The sequence below is a fragment of the Chiloscyllium punctatum genome, chromosome 25, assembly GCF_047496795.1.
Source record: "Chiloscyllium punctatum isolate Juve2018m chromosome 25, sChiPun1.3, whole genome shotgun sequence".
NCBI lineage: Eukaryota > Metazoa > Chordata > Chondrichthyes > Orectolobiformes > Hemiscylliidae > Chiloscyllium > Chiloscyllium punctatum.
In genome coordinates this window covers 64126237-64145391 of record NC_092763.1, presented here as the reverse complement: position 1 = coordinate 64145391, position 19155 = coordinate 64126237, and the positions used below count along the sequence as shown (strand labels likewise).

Here is a 19155-nt window from a genome sequence, read left to right as displayed (position 1 = left end):
GATGAGTTGCTTTCTTGAACAGCAACAGTGCATTTATAATGCTGCTAGGTAGGAAGCTTCAGGATGTTGATTCAGCAACACTGAGGAAACGGAGGGCATACTTCCAAGTCACAATGAGGAGTGGCTTGGTGGAGGGGAACTTGCAGGTGGCGGTGTTCCCATGTGTCTGACATCCTTTGGTTTTCTCAATGGTAACAGTCATTAGATTGGACGGTTGTAGGGGTCCCTTGTGAATTTCTGCATCTTGTAAATGGACATACTGTTGCTACTGAGCGTCAGTGATGGAGGGTGTGAATGTTTGTGATGAGGTGCTGATGAAGTGCTGTTTTGTCCTGGATGGTTCGAGCTTCTTGAATGTTGTTGGAACTGCAGTCACCCAGACAAGTGGGGAGTATTCCATTACACTCCTAACTTGTGCTTTGTAAATCATATACAGACTTCAGGGGATCAAGAGGTGAGTTATATTATGCAGGATTCCTAGCCTCTGACCTGCTGTAGTAGCTACAGTATTTATCTGGCTAATTCAGTAAACATCCCCCCCTCCCCAAAATGTTGATAGTGCGGGGATTTAGTTATGTTAATGCCATTAAATTCAATGCTAACATGGCATATGTGCAAGCCAAATCAGAAAAGCAGCTGCTTCCACACCTGTCAGAACTTCAAATTGGATTTACAAACTTGATATGATTCTACCAACTGAACAAAATCAACAGCATGTCACTTTATCAATTTTAAGACCTTAAGCAAACATTTTCTGATATGGTGTAATTTGAAAAAGAGAAATCACATGACAAAATGACAACAGAAAGGAAAGATGCTTGCTTATAATTTAAAGGTGTAAACTTTTGCTAATGTACCTGTAATTATCATTGCCTTACCCTCACAGCTTCTATATTAATTGCTGTAAGGTTGACTTAGTTCTCATCCCCTTTGATGTACAATCAATTATTTCAGCTAAAAACACAACAACTGAATGATTTTAATGGTCAGACTTATGGATCTGTTGGAAAGCTTTTTTTAAAGAAACGCCTGCTCAGATTCGCTTATGAGATTAAACAGTTGGAATCATACACTGGGGTATTGTACACAAATAGACAGGCAGGCAATATGTGCTTTAATTTTGCCTGATCAAAAATGGATATATGCCAAGCATGATCAGTGATGAATGTGTATGTTGCCAAACACATGTAAGTAACCCATAAGGAAACAGTATTCTGTCTGCGAATAGAAGGGAGTTACATATCAAGATATTTCAATTGAATATATGGATTCAGAAGGCATAAAAGAGGGAGGATAAAATTTTAAGATTTTTGGTCTCACTAGATTATAGCTCAGAGCTGTCGCATTAAAACCTCCAAATTATATAATGTTAAATGTTTAAGACTTATATAAAATATTTAAATATGTTTTGTAAAAATGCAGTTTAAGTGATGCTGTACAGTTTTTATGGCTATGTAAAGATATATAAAAATTAGTCTTTTCCTAAAAATGTCTATAAAACGGAGTGTTCTAGGATTATTTACAATACATTGCTAAACAGGTTTGGATTAGTGCAAGTAGCTGACTCAGTATAAAATTCATATTTAGTATTATGTTGGTTTTGAATGACCAACTTGGCCTATGGTAACCATATAGCTGATAATACCAAATGGCAACGATGGACCAGGTGGGAGAACCATAACAGGAAAGGAATGGAAAACAGCCAAGTTTATTTTGTAGATTAGATTAGATTACTTACAGTGTGGAAACAGGCCCTTCGGCCCAACAAGTCCACACCGCCCCGCCGAAGCGTACCCACGCGCACCCCTACATCTACATCGACCCCTTACCTAACACTACGGGCAATTTAGCATGGCCAATTCACCTGACCTGCACATCTTTGGACTGTGGGAGGAAACCGGAGCACCCGGAGGAAACCCACGCAGACACGGGGAGAACGTGCAAACTCCACACAGTCAGTCGCCTGAGACGGGAATTGAACCCGGGTCTCCGGCGCTGTGAGGCAGCAGTGCTAACCACTGTGCCACCATGCCGCCCACACGGTATAATGTGTGGTTTCTGTCTTCTTTCTGTTCACTTGGATTGCTTCCTAACGTTAAACCCTGGAAGCAAAATTTATTCCCGCACTTTCCGAGAGTGTAGGTAGTAATCCTTAATTTACTGGGTTGACTGAAATGAGAAAGAAAATACATACAAAGTTTGTGTACTCTATTGTAAGATCAAACCAGTTGGATGGTTCACTAATCATTAAAAAAAAATCACTGGGCCATTTCTGAACATTTTCTGAAGGTCTACGCATGTTTTAAATTGAAAGTGCCTACAGCAGGGCAACAGCACCTGTCTGGCTGAAGTCCTGACTTGAATCAGATTCAGTGCACTAGATGTGTGACTTACCATTTATCAGCACAATAAGATGTTTCTGATCACAGGGTCATGCTTTGAAGTTGTGGCTGATTTGGCAACACAAAAACTGCAGCAGCTGAGAGCTAGCTATCCTGAGGTCAACATTCATTAAAGCTGAGAGATCAGCCTCTTTCCAGAGAAAATAAGCAAATGTCCTAACAAGCAAAAGATCGACCAACCTGGTAGATAACATTTTTGATGCTTGCCAGTGGTCAAATTGATCAACCACTGATGTCTGAACAATGTCAAGGTTTGATCACACATACTGCTTCCCATACAAGCAGCCTAACAAACCACGCCTTAGAACAGTAGCTAGCCAAAAAGCTCAAGGACAGGAACCACCTGATCAACAACGAGAGGTTGAGACAAAGCAGGCTGATCATTTGCTTGGATTAGAGTGGTGCTGGAAAAGCACAGCAGATCAGGCAGCATCCGGGGAGCAGGAAAATCAACGTTTTGGGCAAAAGCCCTTCATCACTTGTTTGGTCTGATTCTTGGAAATACACATACACCAGATCACTTGTGATTGTAAACATGTATGGGTAAGCTCGTGAAATAGTACTATCATTACAGAAGTTTTGTATGTACGATGCTCCAATAAATAAAACTAGGTATAATCTGTTGTTGGGACTGCCTTGGTTATTGATATCTCGGGAAAAGCCAGTATACCAGGGAATAAAAATCTACAAAAGTCAGCATCTTCACTCTACCAGACAAATTTTAACTTGCCATTGACTTGCAAATTGTTAAAAACAATATTTTGCTTTTGCTTCTTTGGAAATGTTGCTGTATCAAAACCTGACCTTTTTAATCTGTCGCATCCTAACTAAGCATTTTTATTACTACATCCCTTTTCTAAAAGAGATGGGAAGAATCTCTCTACTATATCAGTGTTAGGGGATTGAGTTTAAAAGCAGGGAGGTTATGTTGCAGATGTATAGGGTGCTAGTGAGACCACACCTGGAGTACTGCATACAGTTTTGGTCTCCTTACTTGAGAAAGAACGTACTGGCACTGGAGAGGGTGTACAGGAGGTTCACTAATTTGATTCCAGAGTTGAGTGGGCTCACTTACGAGGAGAGACTAAGTAGATTGGGATTATATTCATTGGAATTTTGAAGAATGAGGGGCATCTTATAGAAATATATAAGATTATGAAGGGAATAGATAAGGTAGAAGTAGAGAGGATATTTCCATTGCCAGGTGAAACTAGGACAAGAGGCTTAAAATTAGGGGAATGGATTTAGGACTGAATTGAGAATGAACCTCTTCATCCAGAGGGTTGTGAATTTATGGAATTCCCTCCCCAGTGAAGTAGTTGAGGCTTCCTCAGTAAGTGTGTTAAAGTGAAGATAAATAATTTTTTTGTAAATGAAAGGAATTAAGGGTTATGGTGAGAAAGGTGGCACGTGGAGCTGAGTCTATGAAAAGATCAGCCAGGATCTTATTGAATGGTGGAGCAGGATTGAAAGGCCAGACGGCCTTATCCCGCTTCTAGCTCTTATGTTCTAATATTGGATTTTCTATCATTGGTGGTGTAGATTTCAAATCTGATGTAAAATGGATGCCAAGTGCAAATGGAAGGCAGGAGACTGAAGGCACGGATTCCATTTATTCAGTTAAAAGATGCTTGGATTTAGGATGGGTTGAATTCTATAAGGAATATACTGGTTGTTAAATGGTCTAAGACAATCTGTTTTAGATGTTCATGAGCATTTTGTGTAGTCATTATGGTTATGTTTTGATGGTAAGATATTTGAACAAATGTGTTTTAAGCCTTCTTCAACCACACGCTCCCCCCCCCCCCCCCCCAAACACACACACACACACACACAAAGACCTCAGCATTTCTCAAGGACGTATTGAATTCTCTTGACCCTTGAAGCTCATGGATTGGATCGGCACTATGACATCCTCAGAAATATCCATTGCAGAACTAATTTCTAGTTACGAGAAATAACAGGCACCTAACTGATATCAGCCTATCAACCGTGGCTGTACTTCAAATGCTTTACATGTAAAGGTGGTACTACAGTATATCCTAATGACATAACTTGTACTAGTAAAGCACAAGCTCTTACTTTCCTTTTTTAATCTTCATCCATTTTAGGTGAGTCAAATTGACAAAAAAGCAGCCTGAAAGATGTGTTCATAAAATATGTTTTGAAACATTTCTTAGACTAATATGTTCAGGAACAATTTAGGAACAGGCTCCTTTAGACCTGGTAATATGTCATGAAAAAGGGTAATGAAGGACTTCCATAAATGATAGCCAAATCAAGAGTGATCATAAAATCTTGGAATTTCACATTATGTTGGGGTGAGAAAATTTGGTCTGAACCTACTGCCTTAAACAAAAAAAAACTCAAGGGTATGAAGATACATTGGCTAAAGTGGAGTGGAAACACAAGTTAAAAGGAATGATGATGTAGAAGCTATGATAGACTTTTAAGGAGTATTTCATAACTGTCAAAGATATAGTCTATTGAGAAAGGAAGGTGTTACAAAAAGGATGCACCAACTATGGCTAATTGTTAATGGTTGGTATTGAATTGAAAGAAGAAATGCATAATGTTTCAAAAATAAGTAGCAGCCCAAAAGTTTGGTTTCTCAAAGAATAATTAAACAAAAAGAGGTATACAATAGATAGAAAAAGCCTCTACAGGTATTTAAAAAGGAAGGGAGTAGCTAAATTGAACATTGGTCTTTCAGTCAAAGTCGCAGGATATTTCTACGATGGATCTTCAGGATAGATTACCTTCAACAATCAACATTACCTTTGCTATTTCATCAGTGACTTTTCTCCAATGTCAGATCAAATATGGGTATGTGTAGCAATTAGATTAGATTAGATTCCCTACTGTGTGGAAACAGGCCCTTCAGCCCAACAAGTACCCACCCCCCTCTGACTAATGTACCTAACACTATGGGCAATTTAACATGGCCAACTCACCCGACCTGCACATCTTTGGATTGTGGGAGGAAACCGGAGCACCCGGAGGAAACCCATGCAGACACGAGGAGAATGTGCAAACTCCATGCAAACAGTTTCCCAAGGCTAGAATCAAACCTGGGTCCTTCGTGCTGTGAAGCAGCAGTGCTAACCACTGAGCCACCATGCCATTTGCAAACTCCTTACATACTGAAGCAGTTCATGCCTACAATCAACAAACCCAGACAATATTCAGACTTGAGTTGATAAGTTAAAGTAACAGTCATGCCACAAGTGCTAGATGATGACGATCGGCAATGAAAAAAATGTAACAGTCATCCACTGAGATTCAGTGATATTACCATTGCTGAATTCTCAATCCAGTACAATCAATATCCCAGCTATGTGTTAATGTACCATTGACCAGAACAGAATTGGATCATCCAGAAAATTTTTGGTAACTAATTTATCTGCAAGGTGTAAGTCAGAAGTATGATGGACACTCCCCATTTGTCTGTCCAAGTGCAGCCCTAACATTCGGGAGCAGTCAACATTCAAAAAGGTTGCTTGATCGGCTTTGTGCCCACCACCACCGCATAGCAACTGTATTGTAAACCTGGTCAATGCCCAGGAATTCATAGCTGACTGTGTTTACCTGAAAAAAAAAGAATTGTAGGAGTTCAAGAAAGCACCATAAGTTTCTCAAAGGAAATTAGGGATGAATAATGAATGTTGCCCTTGACAGAAACACTCATCACATAAAAGAAGTAAAAGATAATAGCAGAAGTACAAAACGTAAAAATGAAATATCTGAGTTGAAGTTATGATGGGGAAGATGGAAGCAGACAAGAAAACATAACAGGATTCAGGTAACGAATAATTAAGTGTTGTTTGACTATAATGCGAATGTCTGCCAATATATAACTTAAGTTTTTATAATGTTATAGAACACTTTTCTTGTAATAAGATGACCTTTGTCCGAACATTTTTGTAACACCTTATCATATCTCAGAAAACCAGTGTTTCACATACATTGAATTTCTTTGAAAGTGCAACTGCTTTTTTTTAAGATGAATTTCTACCTTAATTTAAATTTAAGGATACTTCTGAGAATTTTCTTACTTTTTTGTTTGACATGCAGCATTAAACAAATAAAATTTACTTGCAACATTCTGGCAATGACATCTGAGGTGAAGTACAACAATCTTAAGAGACAGATTTTTGTCCTCACTTCTAATAACCAATAAGTAGTGGGTCTAAACAACGATTAGGAATCAACACAGATTTGGTGGGCCAAAGGGTCTGTTCCTGTGCTATAGAGTATTGTACAACCTCTTTGCTTGGTGCCTCCCTCACTATAACCATGATCTAGGAATTTGTTCTTTAGATAAAATTGTATCTTTGTCACTCTAATGCACAATCCATTAAGAATATAATTACCTCCATGAACAATAAAATGCAGTCAAAAAAGATTTTCCTTTTTCAAATGGTACAGATATTATTAGGAGTTAGTTTTCTCCAATGGTTCCTTAAATTTGTACTGCTTTGAGTTAGGTAATTAGATTTAAGTACACAGACTGACATTTAATGTGCTTACTTCCAAAATCACAGATTTGTTATAGTGCCTCCTTGTTATGTCTGCCCCAGCTCAGAGTGTTGTGACTTAGTGGTATTTATGTCCATTTCTCCATAACTCTGAAGATTGTTTCTATTAAAACTGCCATCTCATGCTGCATTGGATGTCTCATTTGAACCTGCTTCCATCAACAGAACGTAGAAACGTATAAAGTAGGAGCAGTAGGACAGATCATGCTTGCTCTATTCAATACGAACATGGCAGATCTTCCAATTTAGAGCCCAATCTTTTGATCCCTTTAGCCCCAAGAACTAAATAGAGAACAAAGAATAATACAGCACAAGAACAGGCCCTTTGGCCCTCCAAGCCTGTGCCAACACATTTTGCTCTTCCATGTGAAAACTGTCTTCACTTACAGGATCCATATCCCTGTATTGCCTTCCTATTCATGATTTGGAGGTGCCGGTGTTGGACTAGGGTGGACAAGTTAAAAATCACACAACACCAGTTTGGAAGCGCTAGCGTTCGAGCCGCTGCCTCTTCCTCGTGTGCCTCAAAAGCTAGTGCTTCCAAATAAGCCTGTTGGACTATAACCTGGTGTTGTGTGATTTTTAACTTCCTATTCATGTATTCGTCCAGCTGCTTCTGTTCCTACCACCTCCTCAGGCAGCACATTCCAGGCACCGACCCTTTGTGAGAAACACTTACCTTGTACATGTCTTTTAAACAACCCCCCCCCCCGCACCACCACCTACCTTGAACCTACTAATTGACCCCTCCATCCTGGGAAAAAGCTTCAGTTTCCACCCTATCCCAGCTATTCACAATCTTAGAAACTTCAATCAGATCGCCCCTCAATCAGTAAAACAAACCCTGTTTATCAGACCTGTCCTCATAGCTAAAATTCCCCCATATTAGGCAACATCATGGTAAATCTTTTCTGTGTCCTCTCCAAACCATCCACATCTTTCTGGTAGTGTGGTGACCAGAACTGTACACAATATTCCAAATGTGGCCTAACTGAAGTTCTATAAAACAACAATATAACTTGCCATTCCTTATAGTCAGTGCCTTTTCCAACGACGGCAAGCATGTCAAAGGCCTTTTTTAAAACTACTTTATCTACCTGCGCTGCCACCTTCAGTGATCTCTGGACCCAGATCCCTCTGCATATCAATAATCCTAAGGGTTCTGCCTTTCACTGTAAAATTTCTACCTGTACTTGACCTTCTAAAATACATATCACATTTGTCCAGATTAAACGTCATCTACCATTTTTCTGCCCAAGCCTCCAACTGATCTATAGCCTGCTGTATCCTCTGAGAATCCTCATTATCTGCAACTCCACTCTTTGTATCTTCTGCAAAATCCATAATTCGACCAGCTATGCTTTCCTCCAAATCATTTATGCAGATCACAAACAGCAGAGATCTCAGCCCACTGATCCCTTTGGAACACCACCAGTCACAATCCTCCATTCCAAAAAGCATCCTTCCACTTCTACCCTCTGTTTCCTATGACCAAGCCAGTTCAGGTCAACCCTTGAAACCATGTGAGTCCACTTTTTGTACCAGTTTGCCATGAGGAACCTTGTCAAAGACTTTACTGAAGTCTCAGTGCACTATCCCCTATCCAATCTATAATTATTTAGGTCACAATCAACCTTGTTTTTGCTAAAGTGGATAACCACCTCATTTTTTCACATTTGCCCATTCACTCAGTTTGCCCCAACCACAATAAAGCATCTCTGCATCCTCCTCACAGTTCACCCTGCGACAGAGACTGAAGACTGAAAATGATGGAAATACTCAGGTCAGGTGGCTCCTGTGAGGGAAGCACAGTTAAGAATTCATATTGATGGTCTTTTACAGATCTAGAAAAAGTTATCCATATTCCAGTGAAAGGGGACAGGCTGGAAATAAAAAAAGTCTTTGGTAGAATATCAGAAAGCTCAGAAGAGTTGGCAAAATAAGACTAATGGGAAAAGTAAAGGCATTATACCTGGTAAGAGGTGGTACAGGTTTTGGTTTTACTCTCCGGTTTCTTGCTTTTGTTTTCAGATTTCATACTGCCACTCACATTTAAGCTTAATAGAGGTCTTAAGCTTAATTCAAAATTTTATTTACATTGATGAAACTAAGTTCTTCAGCAAATAACAGACCCAGCTGGCAATAATCATAGAGAGACCAAGAGTTGTTTATTTCGATTTTGCATTAAATCATCAATTTAATGCAAGTATTTCAATTGCTTAAAATACAATGAAAAATATTTCATGTACAATAATGAATTCAATTTGGAATTGCATTTTTTTAAAAATGACAGTCATTGAAGTCCTACATCGCGATCAATCACACTTCTTTCTAACCCTGAAGATAACCTTGGATTGCTTCCTGGATTTGGTTGTGGTGGTGTTCCATTTTCTTTGCAAATGAACAGCTTGCCAAGTAATTTCGAGGACAGTCAAAGGACAATCACAATGCTGTAAGGTCTAGAGTCACATATGTATCAGATCGAGTAAGGATCTTCCCCTAAAAGAAAATTACTGAATGAGGAGGGTTTCCATGACAATATAGAAGTTTCACAGTTATCATAACTGTTACAGCATTATAGTCCAGACTTAAACAGTCAAAGTGTCATACAGAAAGAGACCATTTGGCCCAACGCATCCATGTCAACCAGGTTTCCTAAACTGAACTAGTCCCATTTGCTGTTGTTTGACCCATATCCCTCGAAATCTTTTCTATCCATGTCCAAATATCTCAAGTGTTGTAATTGTACCCACCTCTACTTCCTCTCGCAGTGATTCCATATATGCACCACCCTCTGTATGGAAAGGTTGCCCCTCGGGTCCCTTTTACATCTTTCCCCTCTCACCTCAAACCTTTGTACTTTAGTTCTGTATTTTCCTATCCTGGGGAAAATACCTTGGCTATTCATCTTATCTATGTCCTCATGATTTTCTAAACCTTGAAGATCATTTCTCAGCCTCCTACACTCTAGGGAGAAAACATTCCAGTCTCTCCTTATAATATAAACCTTCCAGTCTCAGTAACATCCTTATCAATAGTTGTTGCATGCCTTTGCTTCCTATAGCAGGGCAGCCAGAATTGTACACAGCACTCCAAATGTGGCCTTATGAAAGCCCACTACAGCTGTAAGATGATGTCCCAACCCTTGTACTCAATGTTGTGACTGATGAAGCCAAAACATGCAAAACACCTTCTTCACCACCCTGTCCACCTGTGAAACCACATTCAAGGAATTATCTACCTGTACTCCTAGGTCTCTTTTCAACAACATGCCCCAGTGCCCTATTAGTAACAGTGCAAGCCCTGCCCTGGTTTGTCTTAGCAAAATGCAATACCCCACATTTATCCAAATTAAACTCCATCTGTCATTCTTGGTCCACTGGTTCAGTTGAGTCCTGTTGTACTCATAGATAATCTTCACTGTCAACTTTACCACTAATTTTGATGTCATCTGCAAACTTACTAACTATATCTCCTAAATTCTTACCCATGTCATTTATATAAATGACAAACAACAGAGGATCCAAACACTGATCCTTGTGGCACACTGCTGCTCACAGGCCTCCAGTCTGAACAATCACCCTCTCTCACCACTGTTAAGTTAATTTTATATCCAAATGGTTAGCTCTCCCTTGACTCCACGTGATCTAACCTAACTAACCAGTCTACTATACAGAACCTTGTTGAAGACCTTGCTAAAGTCCACATAGATAATGTCTACCCAGTCTACCTTCACCTATCCTTTTGGTCACCTCTTCAAAAACCTCAACAACTTTGTGAGACATGATTTCCCATGTACAAAGCTATGCTGACTATCCCTAATCAATCCTTGCCTTTCCAAATACACATAGATCCTGTCTTAGAATTCCCTCCAATAACTTAATTATCACTGACTTTAGACTCACTGATCTGTAGCTCCCTGGCTTTCCCTTGCAGTCTTAAATAATTAGCCACCTCCAGTCTTCTGGCACCTCACCCATGGCTGTTGGTGATACAAATATCTCCACCGTGTGGCTACACAATTTTTCCCATAGTGTCATGAGATGCACTTTATCAGGTCCTGGGGATTTATCTACCTTAATGCATTTTAAGACCTCCAGCACCTCCTCTTCTGTAATGTGGACATCACTATTTGCTCAAGTTCCCTAGATTTCATTTATTTCTCCACAGTAAATACTGACTCAAAGTATTTGTTTAGGATCTCACCCATCTCCTATGGTTCCACACATATACACAGCCTCATTGATCTTTAAAGGGCCCTGTCTCTCCCTATTTACACTTTTCCCCTTAGTTTAGTTGTAAAATAGCTTTGGATTCTCCTTTACCCAATCTGCCAAAGCTACCTCATATCCCCTTTCTGCTCTCCTGATTTCCCTTTTAAGCTCCTACTGTCCTTATAACTCAAGGAATTCATTTGATCCCGGCTATCTCTACCTGACATATGCTGCCGCCTTTTTCTTGACCAGAGCCTCAATATTTCTTGTGAAAGGCAAGACTGGCAGGATGACATGAACAGGAACATGCTGGCCTGAACCCATTATCTCACTTTTGAAAGGCTCCCACTTGTCAACTGTCCCTTTAATTGTGAAGAGCCTCTCCCAATCAACTCATGAAAGTTTTATACAGCAATTCCACCCCCCCCCCCTCGGAAAGAATGAAACCACAAAGTGACTATGGGATTTGCCCCAATTTAAAACTTTTGGTTTGTGGACCATCCCTATCTTTTTGCATAACTATTTTAAAACCAAAAGGATTTTGGCCACTGGTTCCAAGGTGTTCCCTACTGACACCTCAGTCTTTTGCCCTGCCTTATTTCCCAAGCGGAGATAGTGTTTTGCCCCTTGTTTAGTCAGGCTATCTACATATTGATTAAAAGTTTTCTTGAACACACTTGCCATCCAAGCCCTTAACAGTATGGCAGTTCCAGTCTGTTTGGAAAATTAAAATTCCCTATTACAACCCTATTATGCTTACAGCTGTGATCTCGCTGCATATTTGCTGCTCAGTTTTATGCTGGCTGATGGGGAGCCTATAGTACAATCCCATCAAAATAATTACCTTCTTTTTAATTCTCCATTCCATCCATAAAACTTCACTGGATGATACCTTAGAAGTACTGCTGTGATGTTTTCCATAACCAAAAATGCCACTCCACTCCTCTCCTGCTTCCCCTTCTATCCGTCCTAGAGCATCTGTATCTCAGAACATTGAGCTGCCAGTACTGTCCCTCCCTGAGCCGGGTTTCTGTAGCAGCTATGATGTCTCAGTCTCATGTTCCCATCCATGTACAGAGTTCATCTGCCTTACCTGTCAGGCCTCTTGCATTGACATAAATGCAGTTTAATTCATCAGTCCATCCCTCATTTGCTGCCGTGCTCTTGCCTGCCCTGTCTATTTAACTTGCTCTCTCCAACTTCTGTACCAGCCTCAATCTTCTCTCATCTCATCCCTGCTTAGGGTCCCAACCCTCTGCCATACAAGCGTAAACCCTTCCAAGTAGCCAGAGCAAATCTCCCCACCAGGATATTGGTTCCTTCCTGTTCAAGGGCAACTCTTGTACAGCTCCCTTCTGCCCAAAAGCGATCCCAATGAGGTAAAAATCTGAATCTCTAGCCTCTAGCAAAAATGGCCAAATAATATACAGCAAAGCCTCCCTCTCCTGCCTGCCTAAATTCCCATACTTTGTTCAACTCCCAGCATTCTCACTCTTGTGATTCACACTCTGCTGGGAGAACTTTAGGCCTTGCTTTTATACCATGTGGCCTGCCCTGCTACCAGAACCAGATTTAACCAGTTTGCTAAATATCTTAATCAGCTACAGCATTGGGGACAGTTTGTTTAACCTTTCCTTAGGCCTAAAAGAAAGAAATACCCTTCCTTAAATATCTACCTTTCCATGACCCACAGTTTTAGATTTTAAGGCTGCAAAGGATTAAGTTTTATACTGTTAAAATTCCACACTTAGCTCAACTCCCAGCATTTTCATTCTTCTGCAGTTTGCACTCCAACTTAATTAACTTAGTTAATTTCATTTAAATTCTCCAGCTGATAGTGGGATTTGAACTATTGCCTTGGAATCATAAGCCCAGGATTAACGGTCCATTAATAAAATCCAGTGCTACCATGTTCATATTAAACAGGATCCATTTGACTACCTTTGAGGTAATAGAAGTATTGCTACCAACTGAGAAAAAGGTTAAAGCTATTGTACATAATTTGCAGTTTAAAATTAAGCATGATAAGGTTTCAAAACAATTCCAATCTACATGATGTAGGAGCAAATTACTACAGATGCTGGAATCTGTACAAAAAAACAACAAATGCTGGAGATCATAGCAGGTCAGACAGCATCCATGGAAAAAGACCAAGCTAATGTTTCGAGTCTAGATGATCTCCAGCATTTGTTGTTTCCAATCAACATGATGTTCCCTTCCTCGGATTTGTCTAACATACATCAAATCATGTAACACAAAGCAAAAACTACAGTATTATACAATAATATTACCCCACAAAGAACTAAACCACAAAGCAACTGCTGGCCTCAAATAGAAGATTCTTACTAAACTATTAGATTAGATTACTTACAGTGTGGAAACAGGCCCTTCGGCCCAACAAGTCCACACCGACCCGCCGAAGCGTAACCCACCCATTCCTGTACATTTACCCCTTTACCTAACACTATGGGCAATTTAGCATGGCCAATTCACCTGACCTGCACATCTTTGGACTGTGGGAGGAAACAGGAGCACCCGGTGGAAACCCACACAGACACGGGGAGAATGTGCAAACTCCACACAGTCGGGAATTGAACCCGGGTCTCTGGCGCTGTGAGGCAGCAGTGCTAACCACTGTGCCACCGTGCCGCCATGCCGCCCATGAATTCTTAAAAATTAAGAGGGACTTTTTAAAAATTATTTATTAATTTAAGTACAGGTCGTTCTGTTAAAAAAGGCGTTTTGTCAGCACAAACTGGCTGTGTGTGACTGACGAATTGTGGACATTGTTTGGATAATGTAAACTTTCTACCGAACTGGTATAGCGATTTTCTATTCATGATCTTCTATAGCGTGACTCTCTATAGCATGAGGTTGCAGAGGAACACAACGGTTGCATTATAGCAGCACAACCTGTAAAACATGATACTACTGTTGCTTCACGCATTTTTAAAAAGAAAAGCCACTTCTTTATGCAGTTTGACATTAAATTCAAAACTTTCAAGTTTGCTTTCGAAAACTTTGTGGTGCTCATTACAAAATGAGAGATAACTGTAAAGCAGGAAGAGGTATAAGGCACAATAAACACATATATTGTCAAAATTTTATTGGGGCTGACCAATTCTATAAATACACACCAATTTTACAGATAAAACAGAGTTTGAAACCATACCAGTTACTGAATAAAACCTTAAAGAAACATTCACGCTTTGACCAAGAATAGTTGACAATTCTTTAAATGGTTCACAAATAAAGAATGCTAAACTTTTCATCACTTTCATCAAGTGATAATGGAATCCTAACACACGTGTAATTACTTCCGTCAGTTTCTGGTTCTATTTCAACTAAGGAAGTAGAATGGAGCGACTAATGATGAGTATTAGAAATAAAAACATTTATATTTTGTATTTATCCAGTTATAACAGTATTCGGTCATTGGTTCTTTACAACTGCTAGAAGCATATTTTATGAACATAAATATATAAAGATTAATACATCAGGTCAACTTTAATAATATAAAGGAATAAACATAATATGTCTGTAGCAGTCTTAAGTCAATCTATTCACAAAATCCAGTGAATGTAGAAAGCGGTACAAGAATATACCACACGTCCATAAAACTGGCATTTCAGTTACACTAAGTGAAGGAGGCAAATGGCTCTCAAGTAAAAGGCATAAGAACAAACTAGACTTACAAATGGAACTAAACTCCATAGTTATGTAACCTCAATAAAGTATTGGGTTTCAAAGAGGTACTGATGCCATTTATCTAAATGTTTAAAATTTGTTGAGAGAAGATAAATGGTAAACCAGACCACATGAGGGTGGAAATAAAAATATTACCAGGGAGAGCCTGCTTAAGTGTTCGAAACTGAAAGCAAGGACTTCAAAACACTGCTGCATTATATCAATTCTGGACTAATAACTTTAAAAATGTTCATGACTGTGTTCGTCAACTAAAAGCTGCTGACGGTACCAAAAGTACTGTATATCAGTTTACAGGTTTGGTTACTAAATAGGTGAAAAGGATCAAGTCAATATTCATTAACTTTGATTTGGGGGATCCTGATCTCAATCTCAACATTCAACAGTAGAATTGATTTAGAAACTCCGATTGCAAGAACTGGTGTAATTATTTTGCTGATTTAAAAAAAAATCTGTCATAGACAAAGATATAAAATGAAAGGAGGCAGTTAGGCATTCTTGAATTTTACAAAAATAATCTTGTACCAAATATGCAGAACTTAAATAGATCTCCACACAACAATTCCAAGCAATGACTTGCTGAGTTTTGGCTCAATACATGCACTCCTAAGTACACATCTCACAGATGCAAACTACTACAGTACAATGGTCCAAGCAGAGATTTAGATAAAATGACATAGCAGTATACTTCATAACAGAAAAACAACAGCAAAGGCACAAATCAAAAGCAGTTACAAAGGCAAATCAGCAGCTATTCTGAATCAACATTCGACACTGGTGCTGAAAAAAACCCAATAAAGTTACGTGCAAACTGCAGTTTAATATTTCTAGCTGTACGTTTACCAGATTAAATCCACTATTTGCATCTATTACAGCAAATTTTAAAACAAAACGTGTCTCAATTAAAGAAGAAAAAGGCTGTGCATTTCCCTGTAGAAACTGAAACGTCTCGACGTTGGTTTCAGAACTGTTTGCAGAGTTTTGATTCTTAGAGATTAACACAATGAGTTTTCAATCCATTCAAACTTCTCCAAAAGCAATTTAATTCAATTCTGCAAATAAATCCACAAAATCAGACTACAAATGATCACAAAGTAACGTCGCCATTTTATCATAACCATAATTCTAAAGATAGTTGATAATTGCCTTGCACAGATCAGATTAGTTCAAAGGGGTACTATAATTACCCAGTGCTAAACCTCCCAATAACGTTAAGGTTCTTCCATTTTCCTAGTCCAGCATCTCTGACATGGTCGCCCAGGGTAATTTAGAGACAGAACCTTTTCACTTAAGTGAGGGAAAATAAAATCTCATAATAGCCTCATCCTCAATTGCATATCTTAGCAGATAGTTGTTCCTTTATTCCAAATAAAGATGACACAAGGATTTAAAGTGAAGGATATCAGAAAAACGATATACGTATGGATACTGAATTAACAGAATGGAAAATACATCTTGGCAATGTGCTTGAACAGATAAACCATAAAAAGATGTCTTCACAGCCTTTTCACTACACATGACAGGTCATTGATATGCTATCTCAAATTAATAATGAAATTAGCAAACCTCAGATAAATCATTTGAGGTACCATTAATGGACAGTGGACAAATTTAAAATGTGCATTATTGGTAAATATTTAAGAGACATATTTAAGAAGGGATATGCTTCATCCCTATGTCTGACATACCAAATATTGTCCCAGGTAGAAACCATCAGAGGTAATGTGGCCTTCAATCCAGTTCCCAACATTCAATATTTATTAAATTTACCCCTGTAAAGATTACAATAATTACAGTGATCTGTTCACATCATAAAATTTGAAGAAAGCACTGATTTAGCTTCACATGACAATTTCTGTTACTTGGTCCATGCTAATACTGATACAGTATTGTCAACAACTACATTTAGTAACTCACCAGTAATGCACATCTGCCTCAAATTATTTAGAAAAATGAATGGCTGCTACCCACACTGGAACAATTTACTTCATCCATTTTAAAATTACTTGATTTGCTGTTCCATGAAAGGTCTTCCAGCATATTAGGGATACAAAAAATATTTGACCATTTTGCTATAAAAATAAAATCCTGCCCTACAAAGAATAGTTTTGGCTTTCCTGGTCAAAATCGTCTACTCATGCATCGGTACCTAATGATACTTCCAGTGCAAATTGTCAGTGTAGTTTAATGTCCAGTATAAAAACACAGTTTTAACAAGAGCAGTTTCCACAACCTTTTACACTGTTTAAAATCTCTTCCGATAACTTTCGCCTTTCCTCTTCCTTGGATGACATTATTTTCTTCCCTTCTTGGTGGTGGGAATTTGAGCTGTTGAACACTCTACTGTTTTGTGCTCGCCACAGTTCAGAGTAAAGGCTGTTGGGTTTGTTCAGGAGAGTTTGATGGGTTCCACGCTCTGCTATCTTACCCTGCAGAAAATTGTAAAGAGTCAGCAAAACTCTGAATTCAGATGAACTTTATCTAGTCAGATATTACTAAAGATCCACTGGCATTAATTTATAATATAGTTTTTAAAGAACATTCCAATATATTCATGTTTGTTGCCAATGTATTTAGGCGTGAAATGCCAATTTCCTTGTTTGAAGTTAATATCCTAGACTCTCAACTTGCGTCAGAATGCTAGTAATCCATTAAAAGATGTTTCCTTCATGATGAAGATCAACTCCAGATCAATCCAGGAGACAATGGATTCAAAGATTATCGAACTATTTGTGGCAGTGAAATATGGTCATCTTTAACACGAGACTACTTCTCTCAATTTTTTTGCCAGGTCACGTTATTCTATCCAAACATATTTAAAATAATAAACCTTCCTGATGATGGTTGGTCCCAACCATAAAACTTTACTACTCAGCACTGAAGCATAACCAGATTGCAAGGGGCACAAGGGAACAAGGCACAGATACACTCCTAACTTTTTCTTTTCGTTCTACCCGTGACATAATGCCAAATGCTTCTGCAAAAATATTTATTATAATTATGAACTTTGGTGCAGAGTTTTACACATGCGCCATATATAGTCATTGCAGTGGTCAAACTGTGGCTTTAAAAATTAAGATGGCATCTAAATACAGACAAGCACTAATTGCAAAAGCCTTCAGGCTGAACTTTTTGCCAATTGACAAGGAACAAGTGCGACGTTGAAAAATAAGCTAAGAGTCTGTCATTATTATTTATAACATTTTCAAATATTCAAAATACTATAGGACTCTATAATTGAATTGTACAACATGCAAATAGACACATTAGTCTTTGATATTCTGAAAATTGTTTCGAATTGTAGCCATATTAACAAAATGATCTACACATACACAGGTGGTGCTGGAAAACCTAGTTTAAATAATGCAAGAAATAACACCAATATGCTTTGACAATTTTACAAGACAGTAGGACAACTGCACTCATTGTAGCCACAACAGGCCATTTTCAGTCTACATCCTTCATAGCTCAATAGATCTACAATTCATAGCCTGCAAACTGTGTCACGAGAGCTTGAATGTATAGTGAGAAAGAATAAAGGAAGCAAGAATATTCCAAGCAATTAAACAGGTTTTAAAAAGCAAGTTTTCAGAAGATTTGTAGTTCAGGTTGAGGTTCTGGATGTAGATTTGCTCGCTGAGCTGGAAGGTTCATTTTCAGACATTTAGTCACCGTTCTAGGTAACATCTTCAATGAGCCTCTGGGCAAAGCACTGCTGGCGTTTCCTGCTTTCTATTTATATGTTTGGGTGGGTGATGTCATTTACCGTGGTGATGTCATTTCCTATGCTGATGTCATTTCCCATTCTTTTTTTCAGGGGGTGGTAAATGGGGTCCAAGTCAATGTGTTTATTGATAGAGTTCCAGTTGGAATGCCGTGCTTCTAGCAATGCTCGTGCGTGTCTCTGTTTGGCTTGTCCTAGGATGGATGTGTTGTCCCAGTCGAAGTGGTGTCCTTCCTTATCTGTATGTCAGGATATTACTTAGAGATGGTCATGTCATTTTGTGGCTGGTTGATGTTCATGTATTCTGGTGGGTCTCACTAGTATCCTTACATACAGATAAAGGAGGACACCATTTCGACTGGGACAAACATCCATCCTAGTACAAGCCAAACAGAGACAAGCATGAGAATTCCTAGAAGCACAGCATTCCAACTGGAATTCTACCAACAAACACATTGACTTGGACCCCATTTACCACCCCCTGGAAAAAAAAGGGGAAATGACATCAGCATAGGAAATGATGTCACCGCGGTAAATGACATCACCAACCCAAGGACACCCAAATATATAAA

General features: G+C 38.9%; 1 protein-coding gene across 3 annotated transcripts in view; it reads right to left on the bottom strand.

Moving 5' to 3' along the window:
• Positions 1–9226: 9226 nt before the first annotated feature.
• abcb7 (ATP-binding cassette, sub-family B (MDR/TAP), member 7) overlaps positions 9227–19155 on the bottom strand; it is an 87681-nt gene continuing 77752 nt past the window's right edge. Inside the window, exons 16-17 of one of the 3 annotated variants that reach the window (XM_072595423.1) lie at positions 17093–17288; positions 9227–9439 (exon numbers count right to left, since the gene is read on the bottom strand). In XM_072595423.1, coding sequence (XP_072451524.1) covers positions 9417–9439; positions 17093–17288 — 219 coding nt within the window. In that variant the 3' untranslated portion in view covers positions 9227–9416. Of the gene's footprint in view, positions 9440–14245; positions 17289–19155 lie in introns of those variants that run through there. The other 2 variants (XM_072595424.1, XM_072595422.1) reach the window with 2 other exon arrangements.